The 25,657-nt window shown below is 35.9% G+C and overlaps 2 protein-coding genes across 6 annotated transcripts in view; one reads left to right on the top strand and one right to left on the bottom strand.

Annotated features, from left to right (window-relative positions):
- LOC134845717 (uncharacterized) overlaps positions 1-19,837 on the bottom strand; it is a 56,066-nt gene extending 36,229 nt beyond the window's left edge. The window contains exons 1-3 of one of the 4 annotated variants that reach the window (XM_063862773.1): positions 19,485-19,837; positions 2,780-3,506; positions 1,226-1,376 (exon numbers count right to left, since the gene is read on the bottom strand). In XM_063862773.1, coding sequence (XP_063718843.1) covers positions 1,226-1,376; positions 2,780-3,022 — 394 coding nt within the window. In that variant the 5' untranslated portion in view covers positions 3,023-3,506; positions 19,485-19,837. Of the gene's footprint in view, positions 1-1,225; positions 1,377-2,779; positions 3,739-4,153; positions 4,268-4,379; positions 4,547-19,484 lie in introns of those variants that run through there. The other 3 variants (XM_063862772.1, XM_063862774.1, XM_063862771.1) reach the window with 3 other exon arrangements.
- The window catches only part of LOC134846912 (prelamin-A/C-like), a 401,765-nt gene that overhangs the window by 263,858 nt on the left and 112,250 nt on the right, over positions 1-25,657 (top strand). The window lies entirely within an intron of this gene.

Raw genomic sequence — 25,657 nt, forward strand, 5'->3', positions numbered from 1 at the left:
TCATGTCGTTATCTAACCTCTCAAGCTTTAGAACAAAAAAATTTATTGAAAAAAGTTTAAGAGCAATACTGAATTAACTTATATAAAATAATTCTTCTTCGTCTGAAAAAACACTAGTCATGAGAGCAAAATAAATTTTTCGATCATCGTTCTGCCTTTTGACGAAAGTGACGGATGTTTTTGTTAGGTGAAGAATATATCTTCAGGCAAGTTCAGAACTATTAACAAGAAAGAATTGACGGGACATTTTATACCGTCTAAAAGAAAAAGATGTTTTGATCTTACAAACTAAAATCTCGCCTAACCTGCAACTTTTTTTTCTAAATAAAGGTCTGTGTTAAGTTTTAAAATTTAATTTTCGCTTTTTTGTCTTTTTTGCTTATACTGCCCTGTTTTACTATACTTTTGTGCTCTTTTTGCTTATACTACCTCAGATACGTAATTGAGGCTGAATTTTTCATCCAGATTTGTGCGAACCCGAACTTAATTGCAATGCTTTTATATGGTACGTTCAAAAATAATTTGTCAAAAAAACGGACAATAGTTTTCAAATAAAAAAGTTTCTGAGCAAGAAACTTTTGCTCATAAAAAAAATTGTAGTTTTTGTTTTAGTTTGAGTGCAAATAAAAAAAATTTCAGATAAATGTTCTGGTAATACTGGTTATCTGGGAGATTCTTTTCTTCAACCAGTAGATTTTCTGATTTTAGAAAGTCAGTGGTTTTTGGTTTTGGCCAAAACACCAAAAATATTTAGCGAAACTCGGAAAAAGGATATTTTTTTTGATGAAAAAAATGCAGTTCATTCAATTTTCATGTATGAGAAATTGTTTATCAGAAACTTCATAAATTTTTTGTACGTATAGAATATGTAAAATTGTACGACAAGAAATTTTTAACGAAAAAATATGATTAGAAGTGTTGGTAAAATCGAATATTTCAACAAATAAGTATAACGTGCCAAACTTGTAGTTTTTGGTCATTTTATAAGGAGGTTTAAGCCCAAAAAACTACCTTTAAAATAAACTCAATATTATTCCAATCTAAGGAAAGAACTTAAAAAGTGCGATTTCAATTAAAAAATTCTAATAACTATTCACAAACTGTTGAAATTAGTTTGATGAATTTTTGCAACTAAACTCCTGTTACCATAGTAGCTTTGCTTATGGGGGGGGGGATAGTTAACAAAATCGCACATAATAAGTTGTTTATTCAGCCTTGAACTCACCGAATGACAGAGTGAGACCAATGGCGGCAGATGTGGTCTGCAGAAGGGACACTTGTTTGGTCACTCTGGTATGGTAGGGGTGGAAGAGGGAGGCTGCCAACACACTGGCCGAGTCCCCCGAACAGGAGAGGAACCAGTCTCGGTCTCGCACCTGAAACAGAAGATACAATTAAAATATTGGGTAGCTTGAGGATCTTTTGGCGTTTGGTTCTTGACGCATTCAACCCTCCATTCTCTGCTTTTATCTTCAAGTAGCCTTCGCGTTGGCTGAATAACGCAATTTTACATTCTTTACTTGTCTTTGTGGTCTAATAATTAAGCGCAGTGTCAAAAAATACCATTTTTTTGGGCGCAGTTTAAATTTTTTATTATGTATCGGGGAACGCAAGTCGAACAAGGGAGATTATCCTGCAAGATCTTGCAAGACAACCTCCATTTTGCAAGATAGCAAGATAACCCTAGTTTGCAAGAACCTTGCAGGATCTTGCAAGATAATTTTCCCTGATCGACTAGGGAACGCCAATAAGTCTTCGCCAATCGCAATGTTACTTATTCAATTAACACGCAAATGGTTTCAAACACCATAGTCTAATAGTAAAACCTCACCCAGCCCCTTCCTAACTTTTTGGGATCAACTTAACAATCTCTTCCCCCCCTCCCCCCTATTGTACCTACTAAAGAATGTCTCTTGAAAGGGGGGAGATTGTCAAGCAGATCCCTGGGGATCTACTTAACAATCTCCCCCTCCCCCCTATTGTACCTACTAAAGAATCTCACCCCCCCCCCCCCACCCTTTCTTGAAAGGGGGGATTGTTAAGTAGATCCCTTTTTGGTAATTTAACTTGTAATTTTGTGCTTTGCAGCTCATTAGAGTCCTCAACTGTTCAATGGAGAAGAATATACGGTAAGTCACTTATGAGAAGGAGGGGTGTTGTAGTTTGATCCGCTCATCACTTTAATAAATTTAATTCATATCATATCGCTTATGCAATTTATGCAATGAATACTGTGGAGGCGGAGCAATAAGCAGAATGGTCCAAGTGCAGAATGGGTCCAACAGCAGAAAAACAGAAAAATATTGACTTATATTGGTTTATACGGGCTAATTGATAAATCAATTATTAGAATCGTCAAAAAATACCAAGAAGACGAATAAATTATGCATGAATTGACTAATTTCATTAAGTTATTTGATAAAAATTTCAAAAATTTTCAAAAATTATTAAAAGTTATTTGATAAAAATTTCAAAAAGTTTCAAAAATTTCTTGATTAAATTGCCTAAATTAAGCATAAAATGTTCATTGCTTTGCTATTATTGACATTTCTGATTATTATTTTACCGATTAGCCACACCGAGCTTGTAGAAATAGATAATTTTCTATTTTTCTGCTCTTGGACCCATTCTGCTCTTAGACCATTCGGCTTATTGACTGGCCACCGAATACTGTATTCAAGTTGATAATTTGCCTCCTCGTTGAATTGTCTCCAACCCCCACGCGGGAATGGTGCATGTCGCAATTACTTCAAAAACGTTCATTAAGCGAAAGACTTACCCTACTGCTATTTGAATACTCTGTCGAAAGTTCCGACGTAGCCAGAAAGGCATCGTAACAACCCTTCAATTCCTCTTTGAAGTCCCCCACGATAGTGTTGTAATCTGCCCTCTCAGAGGTGACTTTGCCCTCCCCTCCATAAATGGTAAACAGAAGAAGGGACCCGACTAGAAGGTAGATTAGAAGGGCGATAAAAACAGAAAGTGTGGCTATTTTGAGACACTTTTCACGCTTGTATTCCATTTATGGTCAGTTGTATGAAGATTTTGCTGGTAAAAAGAAGCTAAGATTTCACTATTTTAGAATAAAACCCACAAATGTTATGTAAGCTACGCGCTAGCTACGTGAGTGGTTTCAATTATAAGTATTTTCTAATGATCGGACGCGTAGAAATTTCGGACTTTTTCATCAACTCTCAGTCGTATTCTGGATGCAATAACGTTGCTCTTTATAGTAAGCATTTCATGACCTTTTTAACACCAAATGTGGGTTGTTTCTGAAGGAAATCGATTGATGACATTTAGTAATCCCTCCTTCAGGAGAATCTTCCTTCTTTTTTGCAGACAATATTGATTCTATCTTTTCCGTTATCAGAGGAGAGATTATTGCTTGGTTCCACATATGCACGAGTCGAAAGCCATTGTTTCTGACTTTTCTTGGAATTTTTAAAGACACATCCTCAGTCAAATAAGGACCTCTCTTGCTTTTTAGTGTCTTCAAATTGAACCTAAACAAAGATTTGAAAGAGTTTGGACTTAGTCAGCTATCTAAACTGACAACTTGACTCAAGTCAAGCTCGTCAAACTGGGTTAAAGTTCCATAAAGGTGACGTCGAAGTCTTTTCAAATTTGTTAGTCACTTCAAAATGCGACCAAAGACAAATAGGCAAGTTTGAAGGCAAACGAAATCACGAAAGTTTCCCAATTTAGAATAGTCAAGTTTACCAACTTTAGTTTTAATGAACGCCTGAATATATTATGAGGGGTTTATGCATTTTCTAAATTTCAGGAAACTGTATTTGTGCATACCAAACAAAACTCAGTGCCTTGGTTAGATTTAAAGTTGTTTACCGATTTCAATTAATTTGGTATACTACCCAATTTTCCGTTGGTTCAACACGTTTTATCAAAAAAACGGATATTGATCTAGTTTAATAGGCGAGCAAGCAAACTGTTTGAGTTTGTAATTAAAGAGTTAAGGGTTTAAACAGTTCGGCGACAATAAGACCGAATGCATCAAAGAATTGGGCAACCCAATTTGATAACTGTTATCTTTTAACTCAACAAAACCGTAATTGTTATATTCTAAGCGGCCACGCTATGAAAACAGCTTAAGACGTCTGGTAATCATTGAAAGGTTATTGACACCACTCACCAAAATGTCAAAAATGATTCGAAGTTCACAAAGTTTCTGATGGACAAGCTGCTTCTCTAATCAAATTATATCAAATTAATCGGTCTTATTCTTAAAATGACTCCTATCCAATTTGAATTCAGATTTAATTCCCAAAAATTTTCTGGATTGGATATAAATAAAACAGGACACAAAGGTGCCAAAAAGGTTTGAGAAAAAGATTTAAACAAAATCAAATAAATCTAACCTTTGCTATAAGCCTAGTTTTGACTGTTTGTAGTTTCAGAGAAGAAAGAAGAATAAAGATAAATGCGCGAAAAAGAATAAAATAAAAAATTGTAGACTTAAAATACAATTTTGTAGACTTAATACGTGGCGGCAGCGTCTCAGATACTTGTGATAAAAGTCGGCCAATAGAATTGAGCCAGAAATAATTCTGTTCTTCTTATAATTTTCGTACTATTTTCTTACCAACTGTTTTCATGTACCATGAAGCAATTTAAAACAATGTGCAAAATAGTAAACATGATTAACGAATGTTGTGCATTGTAACTATAAGAGTGGATTTGACAGGAAGGAAATGTTTGCGAATGACTAATTAAGGTCTACTCGGAAACAATTCATACCAAACATCATCGCCCAATAAAGACATGCTTTTGTCTTCATTGACACTGTGAGGCTGATCAACTAAACACTGAAGTACTAACTCGAGCAAACTGGCAAGCAGCAGCAAAGAATGTACTATACAAACGCATAATTAATTTTCTTGAAAAAACTATTATTGCGAAACTTTTCACAAAAAATCTCTATTTTTTCGAATTCTTTTCAAAAAACTATTTCTTTTCATAAAATCTATTGTTCCGACTTTCGATACGAAAGTAACGGAATAATTGTTCTCGGGGTGTGTTTTTTTTTCTTCAGACAAATTTCGACTTTTTAACTTGCCATTTTTGACGGAGTTTTTTATATCATTCGAAAGGTATTGTTGTCCTGAGCTCAAATTTGAAAAGACTTTTCACCTGTTATCATTTTTCGTAAAGTTATGGGGGTTTAAAGATTGCCATTTTGGCCAATTTGGGACAATTAACGCGCAATATATTTCGCGCTATTAACGCGTAAGCTGAGAGTTAATCCGTCTTAAAATCGTTCCAAATTGGTTGAAAGAAGCTTATTTGCCATAATTGATTTGTTACAAGGAGCTAAATCTATCCTTTTCTACTTAATATGGCGTGTGGGGTGATGATTTTCATTAAAATATTTCAAATTTAAGAATTTTTTTTTTGAAATTTATTTTGATGTTATTACTGCTCCATAAAACCTTAAAAGGCAGTCGGAACATTCAGGGCTTCGCCCTGATACGAGCAGTCTTGTTTTACTTTAGTTTCAGTACTCTGATAGAGTTTTTGAAAAGAAAAAAAATTTAACGGAGAAAAGAAAACTTGCTGATCGTAAACTTTATACACAACTAATTTGAAAGTAATTGCTTAACAATGCACCACTCAATTCAACGCTGTAAGTTAAATGAACCAAATAAACAAGACTGCTCGTATCAGGGCGAAGCCCTGAATGTTCCGACAGCCTTTTAAGGTCTAACATGAAAAAGTTAAATGTAAAAAAAAAAAAGATTTTTTCTAAAGTTTGAGATTTTTTGTAAAAAATCATCCCCCCGCACGCCTTAAGATACAAAGTGACAGATTTCGCTCCTAGTAGCAAATCAATTATGGCAAACAAGCTTTCTTCAACCCATTTGAAACGATTTCTAAGACGGAATAAATTTCCGCTTACGCGTTAATAGCGCGAAATAAATGGAGCGTTAATTGTCCCAAGTTGGCCAAAATGGCAATCTTTAAACCCCCATAACTTTACGAAAAATTGATTGACCCTTCAAATTGTATAAAGGCGCCTTTAGCGCCAATATATACTAATTTTGAGGGAGAGTGCGCGCCAAAAAAAACGCGATTTTTTGTCAACATTTTCCAAAAAGTGGCCAAAAACGGCTTTTTTGACCTGTTTTTTTTTCAGAAATTTACCTGCGGCGCAGAAAATTTGGCCAAAACAGCGTCTTTTTAGTGCTTTAGGAGAGCTCGGAAAATCAATTTGGTCTACCTAAAAAAAAGGTCAAATTTTTCGAAAATTTTTTGAAAATCCGCCCCACCCCCCTCGACAAAATCCTAGATTCTCCCCTAATTCGACCCCCTGTCAACCCAAAGGGTCCTCCTTTTACTATTTTGAGATATCCATTTTTGGTGACGGACCCTGAAATTTTTCCAAAGGCGCCTTTGGCGCCAATATATACGAAATTTAAGGCGGGAGCGCGCGCCGAAAAAATGCAATTTTTTGGTCAACCTTTTCCAAAAAAAAGCCTAAATACGCTTTTTCGGCCGGCTTTTTCAAAATTTAGCCTCCGGCGCAGAAATTTTGGCCACAACAGGGTCTTTGTAGAGCTTTGGGAGAGCTCAGAAAATCAATTTGGTCAACCTTTTCCAAAAAAAAGCCTAAATACGCTTTTTCGGCCGGCTTTTTCAAAATTTAGCCTCCGGCGCAGAAATTTTGGCCACAACAGGGTCTTTGTAGAGCTTTGGGAGAGCTCAGAAAATCAATTTGGTCGACCTATAAAAAAGGCCAAAAATTTCGAAATTTTCTTAAAAATCCGCCCCCTCCCCCCTCGAGAAAATCCTAGATACGCCCCTAGTCTAAGTGTAGTCTGACAACCGAATTTTTTCCATTCGGTTTTTATCGAATTTCAGAATCTGGTTAATGAAGTAAAAAGTATACCGGCAGTCCAAACCTTCAACAGAAAAATATTTGTCAAAACAATAACTCATTTTCAGTTCGATCATTGGCTCTTCTAGCGCTAAACAAGGCAATTTTGATCAATGATGGCTGTACTAATGATATATAGGGCAAGTGATTAAGAGGTAGATCTTTGCTTTCATTTAAACCGCTTAATTAAATCTTCAACACTTTCACGGCTATTTTTGAAAGAAGCATAGAAAACAAAGGGATCTGGTTTTATGAAGGAGTATGCAGGAAGAAGTTAAGAAGAGGAGATGACCTTAGAACTAACGTCTCGCTGTTTGTTTGCTTTGTTTTAACTTACAGTTCTTAAAACATAGATTTAAGAGTGCGCACTTAGTTTTGCCTTAAATAAACTTTGATATCAAAGTGATCTCAATGCTATCCGAGAACCTTTGAACTTGAACACAATAAAAACACTGGTGATATCACTAGTTGCGATTAGTGTTGCAACAAATGTTCAAATCAAGAGTCCGAAATTTGCATGTCAACATGCTCCCCAGATAACAAACTGCGTTTTTTTTGTTACCACATCACCAGCTGTACTAAAAACACGCTCTGATGGTGTGCTCGATCCTTTTCAAACAAATAACAGAGCAGCATGCGTGAATTTACAATTATTCACACTCACACAACAACTTTGTTCTAGAATAGTCTTTGTTCGAATGATGAAAATAGCATTCGAATGTCGATCTCGCGAATGAACGTTCGAATGTTCGAATTTTTGTTGCAACACTAGTTGCGATTCGAAAATTAACTTTCTTTTGGAAAAAAATTACAAAAAAAGACGGGGATGTTGCCCGGAACGATTTTGAAAGACTTGATCATGCAATTTGTTCAATACTTTTTGTCTAAAAAAAAAGATTATTTTGACTTGTTAATGCAATTTGAACTTCTAATTCTCAAGACTACCTCGTGACAATAGCACTAGAGCAGTTCGCTCGATAATCATCCTGCCATACGACTGAAGTTTGAGGTTTAATCAGTTTCAGAACTTTATGTCTCATAAGCAGACATTCTAATCCTGATCCCTCGTGAACAATCCAAACAGCAATGTTATAAGGACTTCACTGAGATTTCGTTACTCACATTTATACATTTCCCGTACGATGGGAATTGTAAGACTGCCATTTTTGAGAGAAACCTTTCCTAAAGTCTAAAATTGCAAAATCAACTCTGTACATAAAGAAAACTGCTCGTAACATGGCGAAGCCCTGAATATTCCGACTGCCATTTAAGGTTTATGGAGCAGTAATAACATTTAAAAATTAAATGAAATAAAACTAATTGAAATTTTTTTTCTTCTAAAATTTGATATTTTTTAATGAAAATCATCCCCCCACACGCCATATAAAGTACAAAAGGATAGATTTCGCTCCCTGTAACAAATGAAATATGGCAAATATGCTTCTTTCAACCAATTTGGAACGATTTCTAATACGGAATAACTATCCGCTTACGCGTTATTAGCGCGAAATATATCGCGCGTTAATTATCCCCAATTGACCAAAATGGCAATCTTTAAACCACCGTAACTTAACGAAAAAAGATCACAGGTGAAATATTTTTTTCAAATTTGAGACAACAATACCTTTCGAATGATGTAAAAAAATTCCGTCAAAAATGGCTAGTTAAAAGTCGAAATTTGTCTGAAGAAAAAAAAACCCACCCCGAGCACAAATATTCCGTCACTTTCGTATCGAAAGTCGGAACAACAAGCATACTCTGAGAAAGAAACAATTTCTCTCAGCAAAATTATAACTTTTGTCGAGAACAAATTGCACATAAAGAGGCCAAACTGTGTATTATGTGCATTGTAAGCGGATTCCTCAGCAGGCCAAAATCAGATTTGTCGCGGAATCCGCAGCCTTTCTACTTTTCTTTGATCTTCTTTGCGGTTTTGTTTTGGATTCCACAAACAAATTCTTAAAACACTGTACCGCTCAAACTCGCTCCAAAAATAGGCAGTTTTGCGGAATCGGCAACCGTACTTGCGGAATCCAGAACAGTTTGTGGAATCCACTCACAAATAATAGGACATTTGTATAATTAAAAAGAGCTGTTGCGGTTTCCGCAACTATAAGTGAAATCCGCAAATTGTAAGTGAAGTCCGCATTTTGTTTGCGGGTTCTGCTGACATATAAGTACATGTGTAGTTTAGCATTTAAAATTATATCTTTCAATTACTGGTCACCAAATATGTCAAATTGGTTAACTACCAGTTGAAATGCCAAACGTTTGGTCTCAATTCCTGTCAACCCAACTTCGATGTCAAATCCGTTCAACTTCGATTTCAACTTCGACCCAAATACTGACCTACTGAACTTCGATCCCAAATACTGACCTATCGATCCCAAATACTGACCTACTTCGATCTGAACTTTGATCCCAAATACTGATGCAATCCCAAATACTGGCCTAATTTGGCGATATGCTGTGAGTTGTATTTCCAGACACTCTCAACCCAATGAATCCAAATATTGAACTTTTTCGGTGTTTTGTTTCCAAAATATTAAAAAGTGACATCCACTGATTTAGTTATTAAATGTTTTGAGATTTGTTCGTGGATTCCGCTGACAACGGTTAAGTCTTTGCCTTTCAATTCCGCATTGCCAATGCCATAGATAAAAATTCCAGCTCTAGCTTTTAATTGTTCATATGTAAGTTCAGTAATAAATAAAATTCTGAATCACATACAGTTTGCGGATTCCATTTACATTTGCGGATTCTATTTACAGTTTGTGGAATCTACTTACGGTTGCGGAATCCAGAACAACTAGCTACATTCGCTTGTTGCGGAATCCGCGGCACAACAAATGTGCCGACAAAAGTTACGTTACAGGTTTTTGTACGCTGAATCCACGGAAGTTTTGTGAATTGAATCCACTGACATTTTAGAACATGTTTATGGTATCCAGGAACAATGTGTATGGTATCCAGGAATGTGTATGGTATGGTATGGTATCCAGGATGGTATCAAAAATGTGTATGGTATCCAGGAACATACAGACACAAAATTGTGCGCCTATCCAGTGCACAGTTTGGCCTCGTAATGCAGTTGTTGTAAAAATTAGAAAAAAACATCTTTTTTAGATTATTTTCTTACATTCTAGCGGAAAATTCAGTTTATGTTTTGGATCTGTACCGGGCGTTGCGTCACTATTCCCAGGTCACGTACAAGTTATGACCGGTAAAAATATACATCAACTTTTTTCTGCACCAATTGTAAGAAGCTGAGTGATTTTATTACACTTCTGCTTCAGAGCCAAACTTTTCATAATCTAATAATGATTTTTTCCATTCTTCCTAGAAGACTTTAATGAATATCGTAACCTAGGATGTTTCAACATTCAAAGTTACCGTGCTGGTAAATAAACAAAAAGCTAGAAGAATTAAAGTGAGGAATCAAAAATTTGCGTTTTTATAGTTCATGGGTAAAATCTAGTCATACAATTCGATAAAACATTGATGAGAAGTAAATTTTAAGAGTTACCGGGAATAGTTTCTCTGAATAGAATTTTCAGTTATGAAAATCAAGTCAGCTAATCAAACTTCGTCATAACGTTTGACTTCGTCTTAAAACGTTTTTACTAATGTCACAAAACGTATTGGTTTTTTTTGCTCCACGAAGAACAATTTTTAATGATTTTACAATTTTTTTTATTATTATTTTTAAAAAATGAATTGAAACAAAAACGAATGAATGAATTATGAATGAATTGCAGTCAAAAGAGTATCAAAAATTGACTCAAATACAGCAAACATTGGGCTTGCAATTATTTACAATGTTTCTAATCCATCATAGCATCTGGCTTAGTTTTCAAAGACAAAATCGAAATTGAGAAAACGTTGATAATGCGCAACAGTAAAGAGCTTTTCCTTATCCCGACTTTCAAAAAAAATGATCGAAATTTCGTGCTCATGGTTGCTTTTTCATCTAACTGGCCACTTTTGATTTTTTTTGATAATTCACCTGTCACCTTTTTTTGCTAAATTATGGGGATTTGAAAATAGCCGATTTCCATAATGGGGATAGCATTTGCGCTATTTTTTTTCACCTTGAATTAAGACAAGTTGCCTAATCCGACATCTAGTTAGTTTTTGCGTTTCTTCCAATATCACTTGGAATTTTTTTTTAGCAGCGTGTGTTGATCTTTAAATCTCGAAAAAATTTTCTTCGTGAACTTTTCTAATTTTTTCATATAGAAAACTTTTCCAATGACGTTGGAAAGCAGCCAAAAAGTTAAAAACTTTGCCTTCATACGAGCCGTCTAGGTATTTAGGTTGTTTCAATTTTAGCGAGCGCTTTTCAGAACCACGCCACTGATCATCCGATAAAAACGAAAAGTTTTTATGACAAATCTATGAAAGTCAGTTCGCAGGATTTGGGTACATAATTTTTCAATGAATGCAACTATCAAATAGAGCAATTGCTAACGGTTTAATTGGAAAAATTGTGAAGCATTTGGGACAATAGACAGCACGAAGCATCAAAAGGTAATTTTCAACAAACTCCGACCGGTTGACTAAAACTATATACCTAAACTTTGAAACTGACCGCTATTTGTAAAATATAGCAGCTAAAAATATTCGAGAGTTTCATGGTTTTCTTTTTTCCTAAAACAAGGATTCTTGAAATACAATGATCAAAAATTACTAGCTTTTTTAACGGATTTTCTGTCACTGAAAAAAGAAGACCGATATTTCAATTTTCATTGCTTAGCTTCTTGTTTTAGTTGCACACACTTCTTGAAGCTCTCTTATTTTAAAAAAAGCTGGAAGAAGTTTTAGTAAGCACAATCTGAGCCATGAGCTCAAAGAAACCTTGCCGGCTTTTTTTATTTCCTTGTTTAGCAATTGGTTCCGAGTACATTGACCTGTAAATTAGTAAATCAAAGAATGAAAAGGCATTGAGAAGTACATATATTGCAGTCTTATGTCAAAATCACTTAGGTCTTTGAAGTTTTTTTTATTGTTATTTTTTCAACAACTGTAAATTTTCTTCGTTTTCATTATCCAAAAAATCTCTCGCTATTTAGAAACTTGAGTTTATGATTTTCATAAATCTGTCGAACATGAGATGTTTATTTATCCTACTTCTTCTGCGCTTCTTGCCTGTGCTACCAGCAAAAACAAACATTTCTGTCATAAAACTGACGAGAAAACGATTTTTGGAAAAAAATATTTATGTACAGATTTTTTTCTAAATTATGGCGAATAGTTTCTTTAACTAGAGTTTTCAATTTATGAAAATCAGAGCATGCTAATCAAACTTCGTCTTAGAGTTGAGGATGCAGAACATTGTTAGAAAGGGGGAGTTTTTGCGAACAAAAAAACTCAGGGCACCATTGATCTAAATGCGTTCTAGAGTCATGTAATTGGAACAAAGTATTTAAAACCGATTTTTTTTTGCCTCACGCACAGTACTCTCAAGCAAGAGCCTTAAAAGCTGCAAACTGTGCTAAAAAAGAGCACAAATAAATTCCAAAAAGTCCAGCTGTGTAAGAGATTTTTGAGCAGTTTTTGTTACAATGTTTTCATCCAGCATACAGTCGTTAACATTTGAAATTTACAATTTACCCACTGCAGTCTAATTAGGTTACGCACTTTGTTTTAGTTCTTTTATGGTTGCAGATATTTATTCAATTCATCTCAGAAACAAATCAAAAACTGATACAAGATTTGTTTCAAAATTGATGAACTACCGTGTCAGATAAGTGGCATCATTCTATTGTACACTGTAAACATATCGTGACACACCCGTGTCACACCGTGTCAACATATCGTGACACACCCAAATATGAGCTGGCAGCAAAACGTTTTGTTTCTGCAGATTGTTCTCAGATTCCTGAAAAAAATTTCAATTAAATCAAGAATTTTTTTTGGTTAATTTCTTTCAATCACAATCAACTATCTACAGGTTTGTCTGACATGTTGACATCAAATGAAAATCATTCAAATATTATCCAGATTTAAAATACTCTGTCTGAAGTTATTAAACGTTATCTGAAAGCTCCTTTAAACTGAATTTGATGATATTTTTAAAACTCAGTCTCATACATTAATGTCAGTGAGTTTTGTTTTTTCCTTTAAAAACATTACTAAAGTAACTTTATTTCATCAAAATATTGCTACAAACGTTTTTATCTTTGCAAAAAATAATAAATTTCATAAAAAAGATCCGAAACATGTTGGAATGCGTATATATGAAATCTTAATTTTTACTCAAAGTCATGGCAAAAATTTTCTGTAATAGAACTTCCAATTATTGAAAATCAAGATTTGCAAATTAAATTTTGTTTTACCTCCTGTACATTTGAGACTGCAGAACCTTGCTGGAATGGGTTTTTTTTCCAACGAAAAGCTCATGGCAAAACTGGTCTTCAACACAATAAGAAATTCAACACAACAAAAAACACCTAATTCAAGTTCACGTTTCAGTCGGTATACGGCCGCATTGAAATCTAAGATCTTTAGTGAGATTCAACGCAATCTCGCATTTAATAAAATGCGGAATGAAGTATTTGCCAGGCAGTCTAGCGTAGCTTTGAAGATAAGACAGCAACAAAAACATCTAGAATTAGAGACATTTAATAGAAAAGTAAAAGAAGTCGAGTTCGAAGGATTGAAAATGGAAGACTACAATAAGTGAAAAATTAGACAGGACAAGTTTTAACAAATTCATTCAGTCTTCAACTTGATGATAAAAGAGACGATGATCGTACTAGTTCCTGGTTGGGTTCTATCGAAGATCAAACTTCTGCTGACTCGGCTACCCAGCCGAAAAAGACAGATAACAATGAACACCCAAGTTTGTCCACAACGGGCTTGCCGTCGATTCCTGAGTTTCATGGAAGCTCCGGTTAATGTTTTAGCGCTGGGCAAGGATCATCTAGTGATCCTGGTTTGCGTATCAGTAATCATCTAGCCTCCCGGAAAAATTGTCTGAGATCAAATTTGTCTGTACATAGTAATGATGCATCCATTAAGGTTCCCCGTTATCTACCACCTCGTGCCGGTGTTAATTATCATACAGCTTCCACTAGCCATCAATCTGGTTTCCTTCCGAAATCCGGATCAAATGTTGGTAACACAAACATAGAGGATCTGAAGAAACCTTTTCCATTAACCCGCACAATTCCACAAACTGTCGTGCCTTATGTGAGCAGGTCTCATGGAACCATCCAATAACTAATCGTTTGCCAACAGCGCATTCACAATATTACCAAATTCAGAATCAGCAGCCATTTTGTGCACCAGTCTGCGCTGCAAATGGCATGCCTGTTGGGGCCAGTTTGAGCAATTCAGCATGTGGTTTGACACCGCTAACGTCTGTGATGACACCACAACAGAATTTCAATGCAAATGTGTTTTCTATGGCCACTCCGATTTGTCGTACTTTAGTGGGGTCATTCCGTATAACAGTGGTGGTAAAGTATATTACACTCCTCAAGCTGATGTCCAAAGTAAAAACCCTGCTTATTAAAGGTTTTTAACCGCTTGTCGGTTAGTTTAATGAACTTCCCATAGAGCAACCGATGAAGGCTCGTAAGGTAACTGAACTGATGAAAATTAACCAGACATATCGTCTCTCAGAATTGAATTTAGGCGAGCTGGCAAGATTGGTTCGGACAATTTACTCAACCATCGGTTCCACACTTCTGACTGATGACGAAAAATTCACATGTTTGAAGACGCTCAAAACCGGAAAAACCAAAGAGGCTATCGCCAATTTCAGTTTTTGAAAAAGTTTCATGCGATGATGCAATATATACATTGCAGAGAAATTTTAGTGAGCCTCATGTTTTTGCTGGGGCTCATTTGGATAACATAGCCAGTTTTCCTTCACTCAAAATGCGTAGTTCAGTGAAAGTCATCAGTTTCTCCCCCGCCGTTTCAGGAGTGGCTATAGTCATTCAATCGTTGTCATTTCATGATGACCTTAAAAGCGTAATTTTTCGGAACCAAGTTGTCGCCAAGCTCCCAGCTATTTTGATAGAAGCTTGGTCAGGGCATACAATTAGCCAAAATTGGCAGTGGTCCAGCCTCTTAGATTTCAATTATAGGTTTAAAAAGAAGGGTGAGCCCAAAGAGGGTTTCGCGTTATTGGTTCTAGAGCTACAACGGACAAAAAAAATCGTAAACAACAAATGTGTTTGCATCAAACTGCCGTGCTTGCCGTGGAAAGGAAAGCGCCCCTCTTTGGCTTTGAACTGCATTCCAGGGAAAGAATGCCACTCCGCGAGCAAAATTTGTAGCTGAGCAAAAACCTTGCTTCGCTTACCTCAAGGGGAACCAGATTTTGCGTAATTGCATGAAGGCAAAAAAGATCAAAACAGGACTCTGAAAACACGTACAATGTCCTTCATCACGCTGTGGAAAAAAGCTTTCCACCATATTAAAAAAAGTTCAAGTGAGCCCCATAAGTTTATACCGGAAAATGTTAAACACAATTCCGCTCATATCACTGTAGGTGGATACACAAAGTACAGAATGTCAGCATACCTGAAATGAAGGATAAAATTTCTCAATTAGCTCTTATGAAGCCCTTACACTACAACTATGTAGATGTAGAAGTTCTCCTAGGACAGGATTACTACCACGCCGTTCGTCCGATTGATGTCCTTACAGGAGATGACTCTAACTCATCATGTTCCGTCCGCTTACAAATAGCTTGGGTCATAATTGCTTCATTATGGCCCTCAGCCGGGTTAAATTCTTCGTGCGTTGAGTGTATTGATGAAGGTTCTTCTTTAATTGACCAGACGAAGTCTTGGTATGATTTATAATCTTATGGAGGCTTCAAACAAGTCGATGCCCGCTCGTCCACCAATAAACCCGCTTTATCCATCCTCAATTCAATAACATACCACGATGGTGAAAAACTTATCGTGTTTATAATTCGGGTTGATAACATTTTCAGTCTCCCTAATAAAGATTGCCCATCGCTTGCTCAATGTAAAACTTCGGAGCAAAATTTAAGTAAGTTGGGTAAGATACGTGAATAAGAAAGGTCATGTTGTTACCGTGGAGCCGTATGATCCACTTTCGCGACTCGATCACGAGTGTTATCTTCCGCACCACCCAGTTATAAATCCGAATAAGGTGCGCAGAGTCTTTAAAGGGGCTGCTAAAATTCACTATTACAAAACTTGATTTTCGGACTTCTGCAATTTCAACAGCACAAGGACGGCGTCTGGGCGGATATAGAGGGTATGTTTTTCCAAGTCGGAGGGTTCGACCAAAATCATCAATCTTTGTTTTGTTTTTAGTGGCGGTAGGATCCCACATCGGACGTGGTAGTCCATGACTACACTCGCCATATATTCGGCTAAAAAACTCAAATTATTAGATGACGGCATACCCTGAAGCAGCATCAATGGTTACTGAAAAGTGTTACATGGACGAATACTTGAATTAGTTCGTAAACATTGAGCAACCAAGTTTAATTAGTCGAGACTTGGAAAAATTGCTTAACAAATGTGGTTTTAAATTAAATAAGTTTGTCAGAGAGATGTTAAAGAAATTACAATCGCAATGAGACAACTTCACCGGTTAAGGAAGTATGTAATGCTGAACAATTGTCGGGCATCTTTGGTCTTAAATGGGATCATTCAAAGAAAATTTTTGGTTGTGAGCCGAGCTGTTGATCAGCCTCTCGATATGGGATAATCCAACGAACCGTTTTGAGTTTAGTCACTTCGGTGTTTGACCCTGTTGGGTTAGTAGCCCTGCACACCGTGATGGTTTGTCTTTTACTTAAAGACGTTCGGGAAAAAAGAAGCCAAAAAGAAGATGATGATTTATCAGAAGGTTTTAGGGGAAAATGTCTCGAGTAGCACTCCGGCCTCCTTCTGTTAGGTCAACTGACACTTCACCGCAGTTGCTTAACAGAACCTAAGGATCTATTGAGATTCATATGTTCGGTGATAGCTTGCAGGATGGGTTCTGCGCCGTTGGGCTTTTGCATGCGCGACTCATAAGCTCGCAAAAAAGTAAAGTGCAATCTATTTTTCTTCAGTAAAGCGCCTGCTGCCCCAAAAAAAAGCGTTGCCAAAACACAAGTTAGAGCTTCAAGCTGCTGCATATAATACACGGTTGAAAATCGAAAATGTGAACAACCTTACGATTGAATGAATGATATCTTTTTTAGGACAGATAGCACCATCATACTGAAATGGCCTGATTCTAAGGATGAGTTAACTGTCTTAGTCGGAAACCGTGTCGGTGAAACACTCGAATCTACCCCCATTGATGAGTGGCACCTTGCCTTGAGTGGCAATTATCCAGTTGATACCGGTATACGGGGGATTTCTTTGAACGCCCTCAAGGCTAATATCTGGATTATTGGGCCAAGCATTTGTAGATCTAAGGGTTGGCCGTTTAAACCCGATCAAGAGGTGATCAATAAAATCAGGTTAAAGGATCACCGAACAACTTGGGCTGGATTTTGATAATAAGAAGTGTACGACTTTCCCGTCCAGATGAAATTACTAGCTTCTGGTAAACGCATTTGGAGCAACAGCAAGACTGGCACGTACTCTTCATCCTTAGGACCAGCTGGAATCCACTGGACGCATAGGACAATTAGTTGACGCCAAGCTTGACACTAAAGACCCTAATTTGCTTGACGTCAGGTACACATTAGTTCAATTGTTATCTCGGAACCTCCATCTTGAGCATTTTTAATCAGAGTTGGACTATATGCGCACCGTGATTAACTTAAAGTATGCTATACTGGGGTTGCGTCAACTGCTGAAGTCTACTAGAAACCATTGCATTACATATGGAAAACAAAAAACAATCACGGTTCAATCAATTTTGACCTCCTACCTGTTAACCGCCCGCCTCGGCGGGTATAAGCAGCAACATTTTTCCTGCACAGGCGGGACTATTTTGGACCCTTTTACGTTACCATTCACTGAGAAAAATTGTTTTTTTTTTCAATTGCCTCGTGGCCAGGACTGTACACCTCGAGGTTGCGCCTTCACTAGACACCAGCTCATGTGTGAAACGCATCGGGCATTTCATCGCGCGCCGCGTTGCACCCAGCAGTTTTTGTTTGGATAAGGGAAACAAGTTTGTTGTTGCAGAAAAAGGTTTTTTTGCCGGTATTAAGAACTGAACCGCATGACTCTAACTGTCATTGCGCATAAAGGTATAATCTGGAAGCTTATTTTTCCCAGTGCTCCACATCATGTTAGCTCTTGGGAGTAGTACGAAAAAGGCGTGTAACAGAAAAAATGTTTGAAACAACACTCTGCTTAGTGGAGCAGGCTTTTAATGCTAGGCCGGTAAGTACCGATTCGCGTGATTTAGAAGCTTTAACCCCCAAGCCCATTTTGCTGGGGCAGTACGCCGCAAACTTTCCTTCACTCTCTCTTGGGGAATACTTCGATCATCACGAAAAGTACCTACGAGCTCAGTCGTACACTGACGCTATATGGTCCCGTTGTTAAAAAAGCGCATCAATTACGTCAAAATTACAGGTTCAACAGTTTTTATTGAGTAACTTTGATATAACATTATACTACATTAACCTCGGAAACTAATCAAAAGACGTAAATATTGACGTAGCGGAATTAATTAGCTAAATCAGCCTCTGTTGTTGAAAAATGCAGCTGAAATGATATAGAGTGAGCAGAAAGTATACAAAACAATCACGAGGATAAAATCTCTACCTCGAGATTGTTTGCTCTGAGAATTTTTGGGAATTGGAGCTTCAAGCGAGACTAATTTGAAAACAAATGCATTGAGGAAACCATTGGACATCATTTCTCTCAGCTCATAAAAGATTTTACAGAAAAAAATGTGCAAGTTTTGGTCAAAGACAATTATCAATTAAAGTAAAATTTACCTCTATAACGACGGATATGATGTCCAAAAAAGTCCATACTCACTTTTTCTGAAAGTGATTTGATAACGAAGCTACAAATTGCAAAAAGTGTCATGACGAACATTCTTGTGTTTGAACTTCCAGAAATTCACACTATTTTTCTCGTATATTTTTGATTCACTTTGTGGTCAATTCACTTGCTAGTCTCAAGAGGAGATTTTGACCGCTGATTAGTTTTTCTGGTTTGCGTTTTCCGTCTTTTGAGGTGTCTGTAGGTTTTCATGTTCAATCTGTTGAATAATTAGTGACGTTTTTTTTTGTAATTAAATCAATTACAGAACCAATTGTACGATGGATTTCCACAGAACGCTGAGCCACAATTTAATATTCTGTTCAATGTGATTTAATATAGAACTAAGATTCGATATCTTGGAAAAAATGCGAAATCCAAAACCATTTTTTTTAATTGAAAAAGAAAATACAAATATGTTATTTATCAAAAATATTTTTATTGAATTTGGTCGGCTTTCAACGGATTTTTTTGAAATTAAAAAAAACTGTTAAATTGCGAGTTTAGGGTCGCTACTTAAGTGTCAGTCAATATCTATTTTTAACCTATTTTCGATAAAAACGATCGATGTCATTTAAATGTAAGAACCCTTACTTTTAATGACAAAAATGAGAATGACTTTTGCGTGATCAATTACCCGAATAACTTACCTTTAAACGTTATAAGCAAGTCTTAGTTGCTGAAATCAAATAACACTTCAATGGAATTAAAACGATGTTCGCACCAATTATAAAAAGTCAAAACGACGCGCAAGTGTAATCTAAATACAGGTCAATATTGTGAAAAAATAATTGAAGTACGTTCAATATTATAAAACGTAAGCTGCTTTGCAGAGTCGAAAAATAATTCTCCTCCTCTAATTTTTTGTGTGATTTTTTTTCGGCTGGTATTTCGCTTTAAACATGTCATATTTTACCAACGTGGTGGAAAGTGGAAAAATAGTCTGCTCAAGAAAAGGAATGGAGACATATACAATGTATATGAATGCGTCGCCTTCATTATACCATTGGAACACATGTATGTGAATACGGAATAATAAGGGAATCAGAAATGGGTTATTGGAGCTGCCTTCTACTACAATTTTGTCGCTTTCCCAAAATTCAGAATATACAAAGAGAGTAACGTCATTTTGTCGAGAGATCCAAAATAAACGTGGAAATTTAAAAACAGAAACGCATTTGGATATATACGCATTTGGATATATATTTGCATTTGGCAGGGAGCGGGAAAAATTGGTTTTTTCTAACCTTTTTTGCCTCGAAAAATTATCAAAACTACTTTTCCCGGCCGAAAATTTTCTTTTTTCCGCTCTCTGATGATCAGTTTAGTTTATTTTAGAATTTTAAGAAATTTAGTTTTCGGCATTTCGAGCGATAATCATAGGGTTAGGGTGAATTTGGGAAATGCAATTGGGGAAAATTTCAAAGCAGTTTCTCATAAAAAATCACAATGAAAACTTAATTAAACCCTTCTGGGTAATATTTAAACACAGAAAACCTACAAAACATCAAATCTAACAGAAACTGACAAATTGGACCCATGGAATATAATCTGGACACATTGTTGAAAACAATCTTGCCACATAAAACACACTTCTAAGAAAGATAATTGTGGAAAAATTTTGTTTTCAACCCTTAATTAGAGCTGTGTGGGGTAGATATTTTTTTGATTTGCCACATTCTTAGCATTTTTGATTTCATCTCATTGACTTTGGTCAGGTCTTTGACCATTAATTCCGCATTTGATGTTCTGGAGAATAGAATTTGACCACAAAAACGCGGAATCCAACGGCCTTGTATTCAATAAGCCATTGGATATTAAAAAATTTGTGCCACTAAATTACTCTTTGTAATGTCACTAAAATGCGGGCAGAAAAACTTTTTTAAATCCATAATGGGGAAAAAAATTGAACTCATAGCGGCTAAATGAGATAAGTACTTGGGTAAACATCAGGTTAAGTCTTTTTTAATTAGGACGATTTACCCGCAAGGAAAAATACCAACACGGAGGTGGATTTAGAGGTGGGACGCCCCCCCCCCCCCCCCGTCAGGAGTTTGATCCCATGTCAACTCAAAGGGTCCCCCTTTTTACTTTTTTGAGACATCCATTTTTGGTGACAGACCCTAAAAAATTTCTAAAGACGCTTTCGGCGCCAAATAAAACGCAATTATTGGTAAAATTTTCGAGAAATTGCCTAAAAACGGCCGTTTTGGCCTGTTTTTTCAAAACTTTGGCTGCAGCGCAGAAGTATTGCCCAAAACAGGGTGTTTTTAGTTTTTATTGCTTTGGGAGAGGTTGGAAAGTTAATTAAAATATATTTAAAAAATATCTACAAAATAGATTGAGTTCATCAGCAAACACGTTTAAAAACTTTTAAATAGCAAAAAATATGTTTTTTAATATTGGAACCAAATCAAAAATTTCAGAACAAAAACGCAGAAAACACATTAATTCAAAAAAACTGAGAAAATGCAATAAGTTTTATAGATATGTATAAATCTGGATGATGTTTTCAATTGTTTCTCTATGAAGTCATTCACATTTTGTCATGGTTTTTGCTTTAAGTTTCGTGAGCAATTTTTAAAGTTGATAATGCGCAAAATAGGCCAAAACATTTCAAACTGACATTTTAAATGAGTTCAAGAATTTTGCAAACTTCGAATTCTGGGTTTTAGTTTCACTATTTATCTTGAGTGAAAAAAGCGGGCCTTTTAATTCTCGACACTGGTTAGGATTATTATGGACTGTCAGCTACAGCGCAGTTTTCAACTTTTTGCTATTTTCCACCAAATTTTGTGTGAAAACGTTTAACCTAAAAATTAAAATTCAGAGAGGAGTTAAAATTGACTGGCACAGTGGCTCAGATTCTCAGTTCTAAATTCAGGACTTAAATGTTATTTTTAAAAACATTATTTTGAAAATCAAGTCTAAGCATAATTCAGACACATAATATCTCCTATAACATCGACGCCGGAAAATGAAAATATAAATCGGTGAAAAAATAAGTACATTATATAAAAGTCAGAGTCAAATAGAGCATGCTCAATCATAACTAAGGACAAAACTATCAGTAATTACAATTTTTGACTGTAAAAAATCCGAAGCACTGCACTGCCAAACAAGATAAAGTTAAAAGTGCGAGAAAACCCCCCTTTCTGACTTAAAATCGAGGTAATTCATGGCAGATAATGGCTGAAAAATAGTGCCAATTCACATATTTTGAAGTTATTTTCATTGAAAATTTAACTGAAAGGTTTTGTTTGCTTTTTTATAAGGCTTCTCAACCTGTTACCAAGAGGGCTGAGGATCACCGAGGACAGGACGCCCCTGTAGAACTCAAGTAATGATAGTGCAGTAGCAATGATGGTAATGCCAAGAAAAACTCTCAGTTTTAAAAATATTCGAGCAACGTCTAAATGTCTATATGCTACTCTTATTAGAAGCATCGTGTTTGTGGAAGTAATGAACCAGAAAAAAAAGGCTTGCGAAAAATTGAGGGGAACGTTGGAACTGAATTTGACACTGTATTTAATATACAAGCATTACCAACGAACCTTCCAATTAGCAAAATCCGCTAGTCTGTTCGGTGGAAATCAAATCAAAAACTTCAGAAGGAAAACGCTGTAAAACTCTACAATTCAGAAAAACTGATAACGTTCAAAAACAAGTTGAAACGAAATTGATGATACCAAGAAATTAAATTTGAAAAGTAGTTTGAGGTTACTTGATGTTTTAGTTTGCTTGTTTATGAAGTTACTCTTGATCAACTTTTTGTTTCACATTTTAATAGCCCTCAATGCACAAATATGTGCAAAAACGTTTCTATTTGACATTTCAAACAATATTTTTTCGCTACCTCCGAGTTTTGGTTAAGTTGCATTTTCTCTTGCTTTCTTAACTACTCTGAGTGCAAAACCTGGTGTCTGTAAGTCACGATACTGCTTTTAATCAATTTGAACTGGCTTCTCTTGCAAGTCAAACTAACCTAATTAAATCGCGAAGTTTCTGAGTTTTTGCTGTTTCCACCAAAAATTAAGTAAAAATCAATGTCTGAAGATTAACATTACGAATGGAGTAAGACCGACTTGCCTTGTGGCTCAGCCTAAATGTAGTTTTTGAAGTTGTTAGTTTAATTTTCTATTATTTATAGATTTTCTAAATCAACAGTTGACTCGATATGAGTAAACATTACCGCATTACGCAAAATGGCCTGAAAGGTTGAGGTATACCATTTGCTTAAAGTAATTACAATAAATGAGCTGCTCTCAATGGCTTGATGTCTACAAAATGAAGGGGCTTGAGAGGAAACGCTTGCAAGCTCATCGTAAAACAGGCGACGAAGTCTTCAAACTAATATTTCTTAAACTATGAAAGTGATACGAGTTTTTTTATATCATAGCGTGCAGATAAAAGCCACAACTTGAATAAGATCGAATTGACTTTTTGTGAATAAATGCGGAATTATGATTTTTGTGGATAACAAAATACACAGCTACCTAAAAAGATGATTGCCAGAAGCAGCAGCTTACAGATCAAAATGATCTGTCACAATTTAAGAAAATAGTTTAATAAAAAAACACGACGAGTTGGAGAAATAATTCGATTGTAATTAATCTTGTTTCGCTCAAAATTTTTTTTGGCAAAGCTCCACAAAAATCGTTGATATTTTTTAAAAGGCATTAGAGAAAATTTTGCAAGGTAAGAGATTTTGATGAGGTTTCGACAAAGCTGTCATCCAACCGGACTTAATTATGTGCACATTTTTTCTAAATCATATGTGTAAACAGTCATCCTAAGATATTTGATTTACTAAAAAATTATCTTGGGTCTGTAAGGCCAAGTATATTAAGTGACCTTCGCTGCACCCGCGTGAAAATTTTCGACCGAAAATTTGAATAAATTTCAACATATTAAGTGCGGCAATCAAAAATTAAACAGCGATCGCTTACAATCTTAAGTAAAACATTAAGATTTTGAGCGAGAAAATTTGCAATTTAGACGTTTTGGCGCCAAAATAATTGTTTAATTTGCAGTTGTAGACATATTGGCGCCAAAATTGGAGTGATTTTCTTTGATAATTAGCGTCAGTAATTTACCGCTCTTTGGAAAATGCGTGTAAATTATTCCAAAATTTTCCCGCCTTTTTCGGCACTGTTGTACTTCGGCACTGTTGAACGCCCCCCTGGCATCGTCATACAATCGAACCGCCAGTAGAGTGGACAAAATGGGTAGTGGGATTACAAACGGCGATTTTCATGGAGGAGAACATTGACGTACAACTACTATTGCGACATCGGCCTGCAGCGCCAACCAGACCGCCAGAGCCAATGCGCGCAGAACCGATAGAAGAGGAAACGAAATCACAAAATCAAGACCTAGAAAACAGAAGCCAAGATAAATGTATTAGACAACAGCCAGATAAAAAGCGAGTGCTATGTGGAGCAGTACCATGAGTTGACGCGGACACAAAAACTAATAGCCGTACTTGTATATGCCTGGAAAAATAGCCAAGAGACAATTCCGACAAAGAAAACCGAATATTGATGTTTAATCAGTATTCACAAAGGAATTGTGGACCGACCTCGATAATGTTTTTATCACAAAACAATAATTGTATTCGAACAATACATTTTTCCTTGCAAAAACCAAAAAAAAATGATTTTTTGAATCATTTCATGCTGAAATGATAGAACCAGCATCCAAGCCGATTGCGGATCCAAAAAGACAAGTGTGTGTACACACATGTTGATCAAGAAAATTTCGGAGGAATCATTAGCCAAAGCCCGAACACCCAAACAAGCGTACGGATACGCAATGAGTCGGGAGAAACTTTTGAACATTATCGAACAATAAAAATATTGTTATTGAGATCCAGTTCATGGGGAAAACAAGTTAGCATAAAGCAGGAACCAGTTGGATTTAAAAACAACAAAAAAACGGTTTCAACTTCGTAAAAATTCTTTGTATGGCTTCAAATGCATCAAAAAAACTTCATTGGTCACATGGTTTCATCAGGAACACCAAAGACGATTTTTATAAATGGTTTTCCGAAACAAACTGGTATGTTTTTGTGTTAACTGGAGAATAAATTTTTTTTAAAGGTTATAGATTCAACACATTTCACGAACACAGTGTGAAGCATTTATTTGACTAAAACCATCGACTTCAGCTATGTCTGATCTGCAAAAAGACCATGGATAGGTTGATAGAACTTTAGGAGTCAAAAAGTCATGATGATTGCTTGGAATTCAATTACATTTCTTTTCAAAACATTTAAAATTTGTTTATAAAAAATTGGTTCTTATTTGTTACAAGTATCTCAAAAAAAAAGATTTACTCAACTTTCGTGTTGGTGTGTTTTTTAACGAAGCTTAAAATCCAATATTGCCTCATGGAAAAGGGCCTCGGGCTAATCAACAATGAATGTCATGAAGAAAAACTCTCCTAACTTATTTTAAAACATTTTTTTTGAATAGCAGCCAACTTACCTAATCTAGAAATTTCAAAATCGCTGGAAAAAATTTGAACTAAACAAACATCTTTTTTGTTCCGACCATTGAAAATGGGGAGGAACTTTAGATTCGGGTGTGTTTTGTTTTTTTTTCCACGCAAAATCAGCTACCACAAAAAATCATTGGACAGGTTTGGGAGATATATCACTCATTGGACAGGGTTGAGAGATATATCATAATAATGCCCTTTTAAACGAATTTCGACAACATTAAAAATATTCGAAAAATATTTCAGTGTTGAGAAAAATCGTTGGAAAATTATTGATTTTTGGTCTAATTTCGAGCTAATTACTAAGATAGTTAACAATTGC

This window comes from Symsagittifera roscoffensis, chromosome 5 (genome assembly GCF_963678635.1).
Source record: "Symsagittifera roscoffensis chromosome 5, txSymRosc1.1, whole genome shotgun sequence".
In the NCBI taxonomy this organism is placed as follows: domain Eukaryota; kingdom Metazoa; phylum Xenacoelomorpha; order Acoela; family Convolutidae; genus Symsagittifera; species Symsagittifera roscoffensis.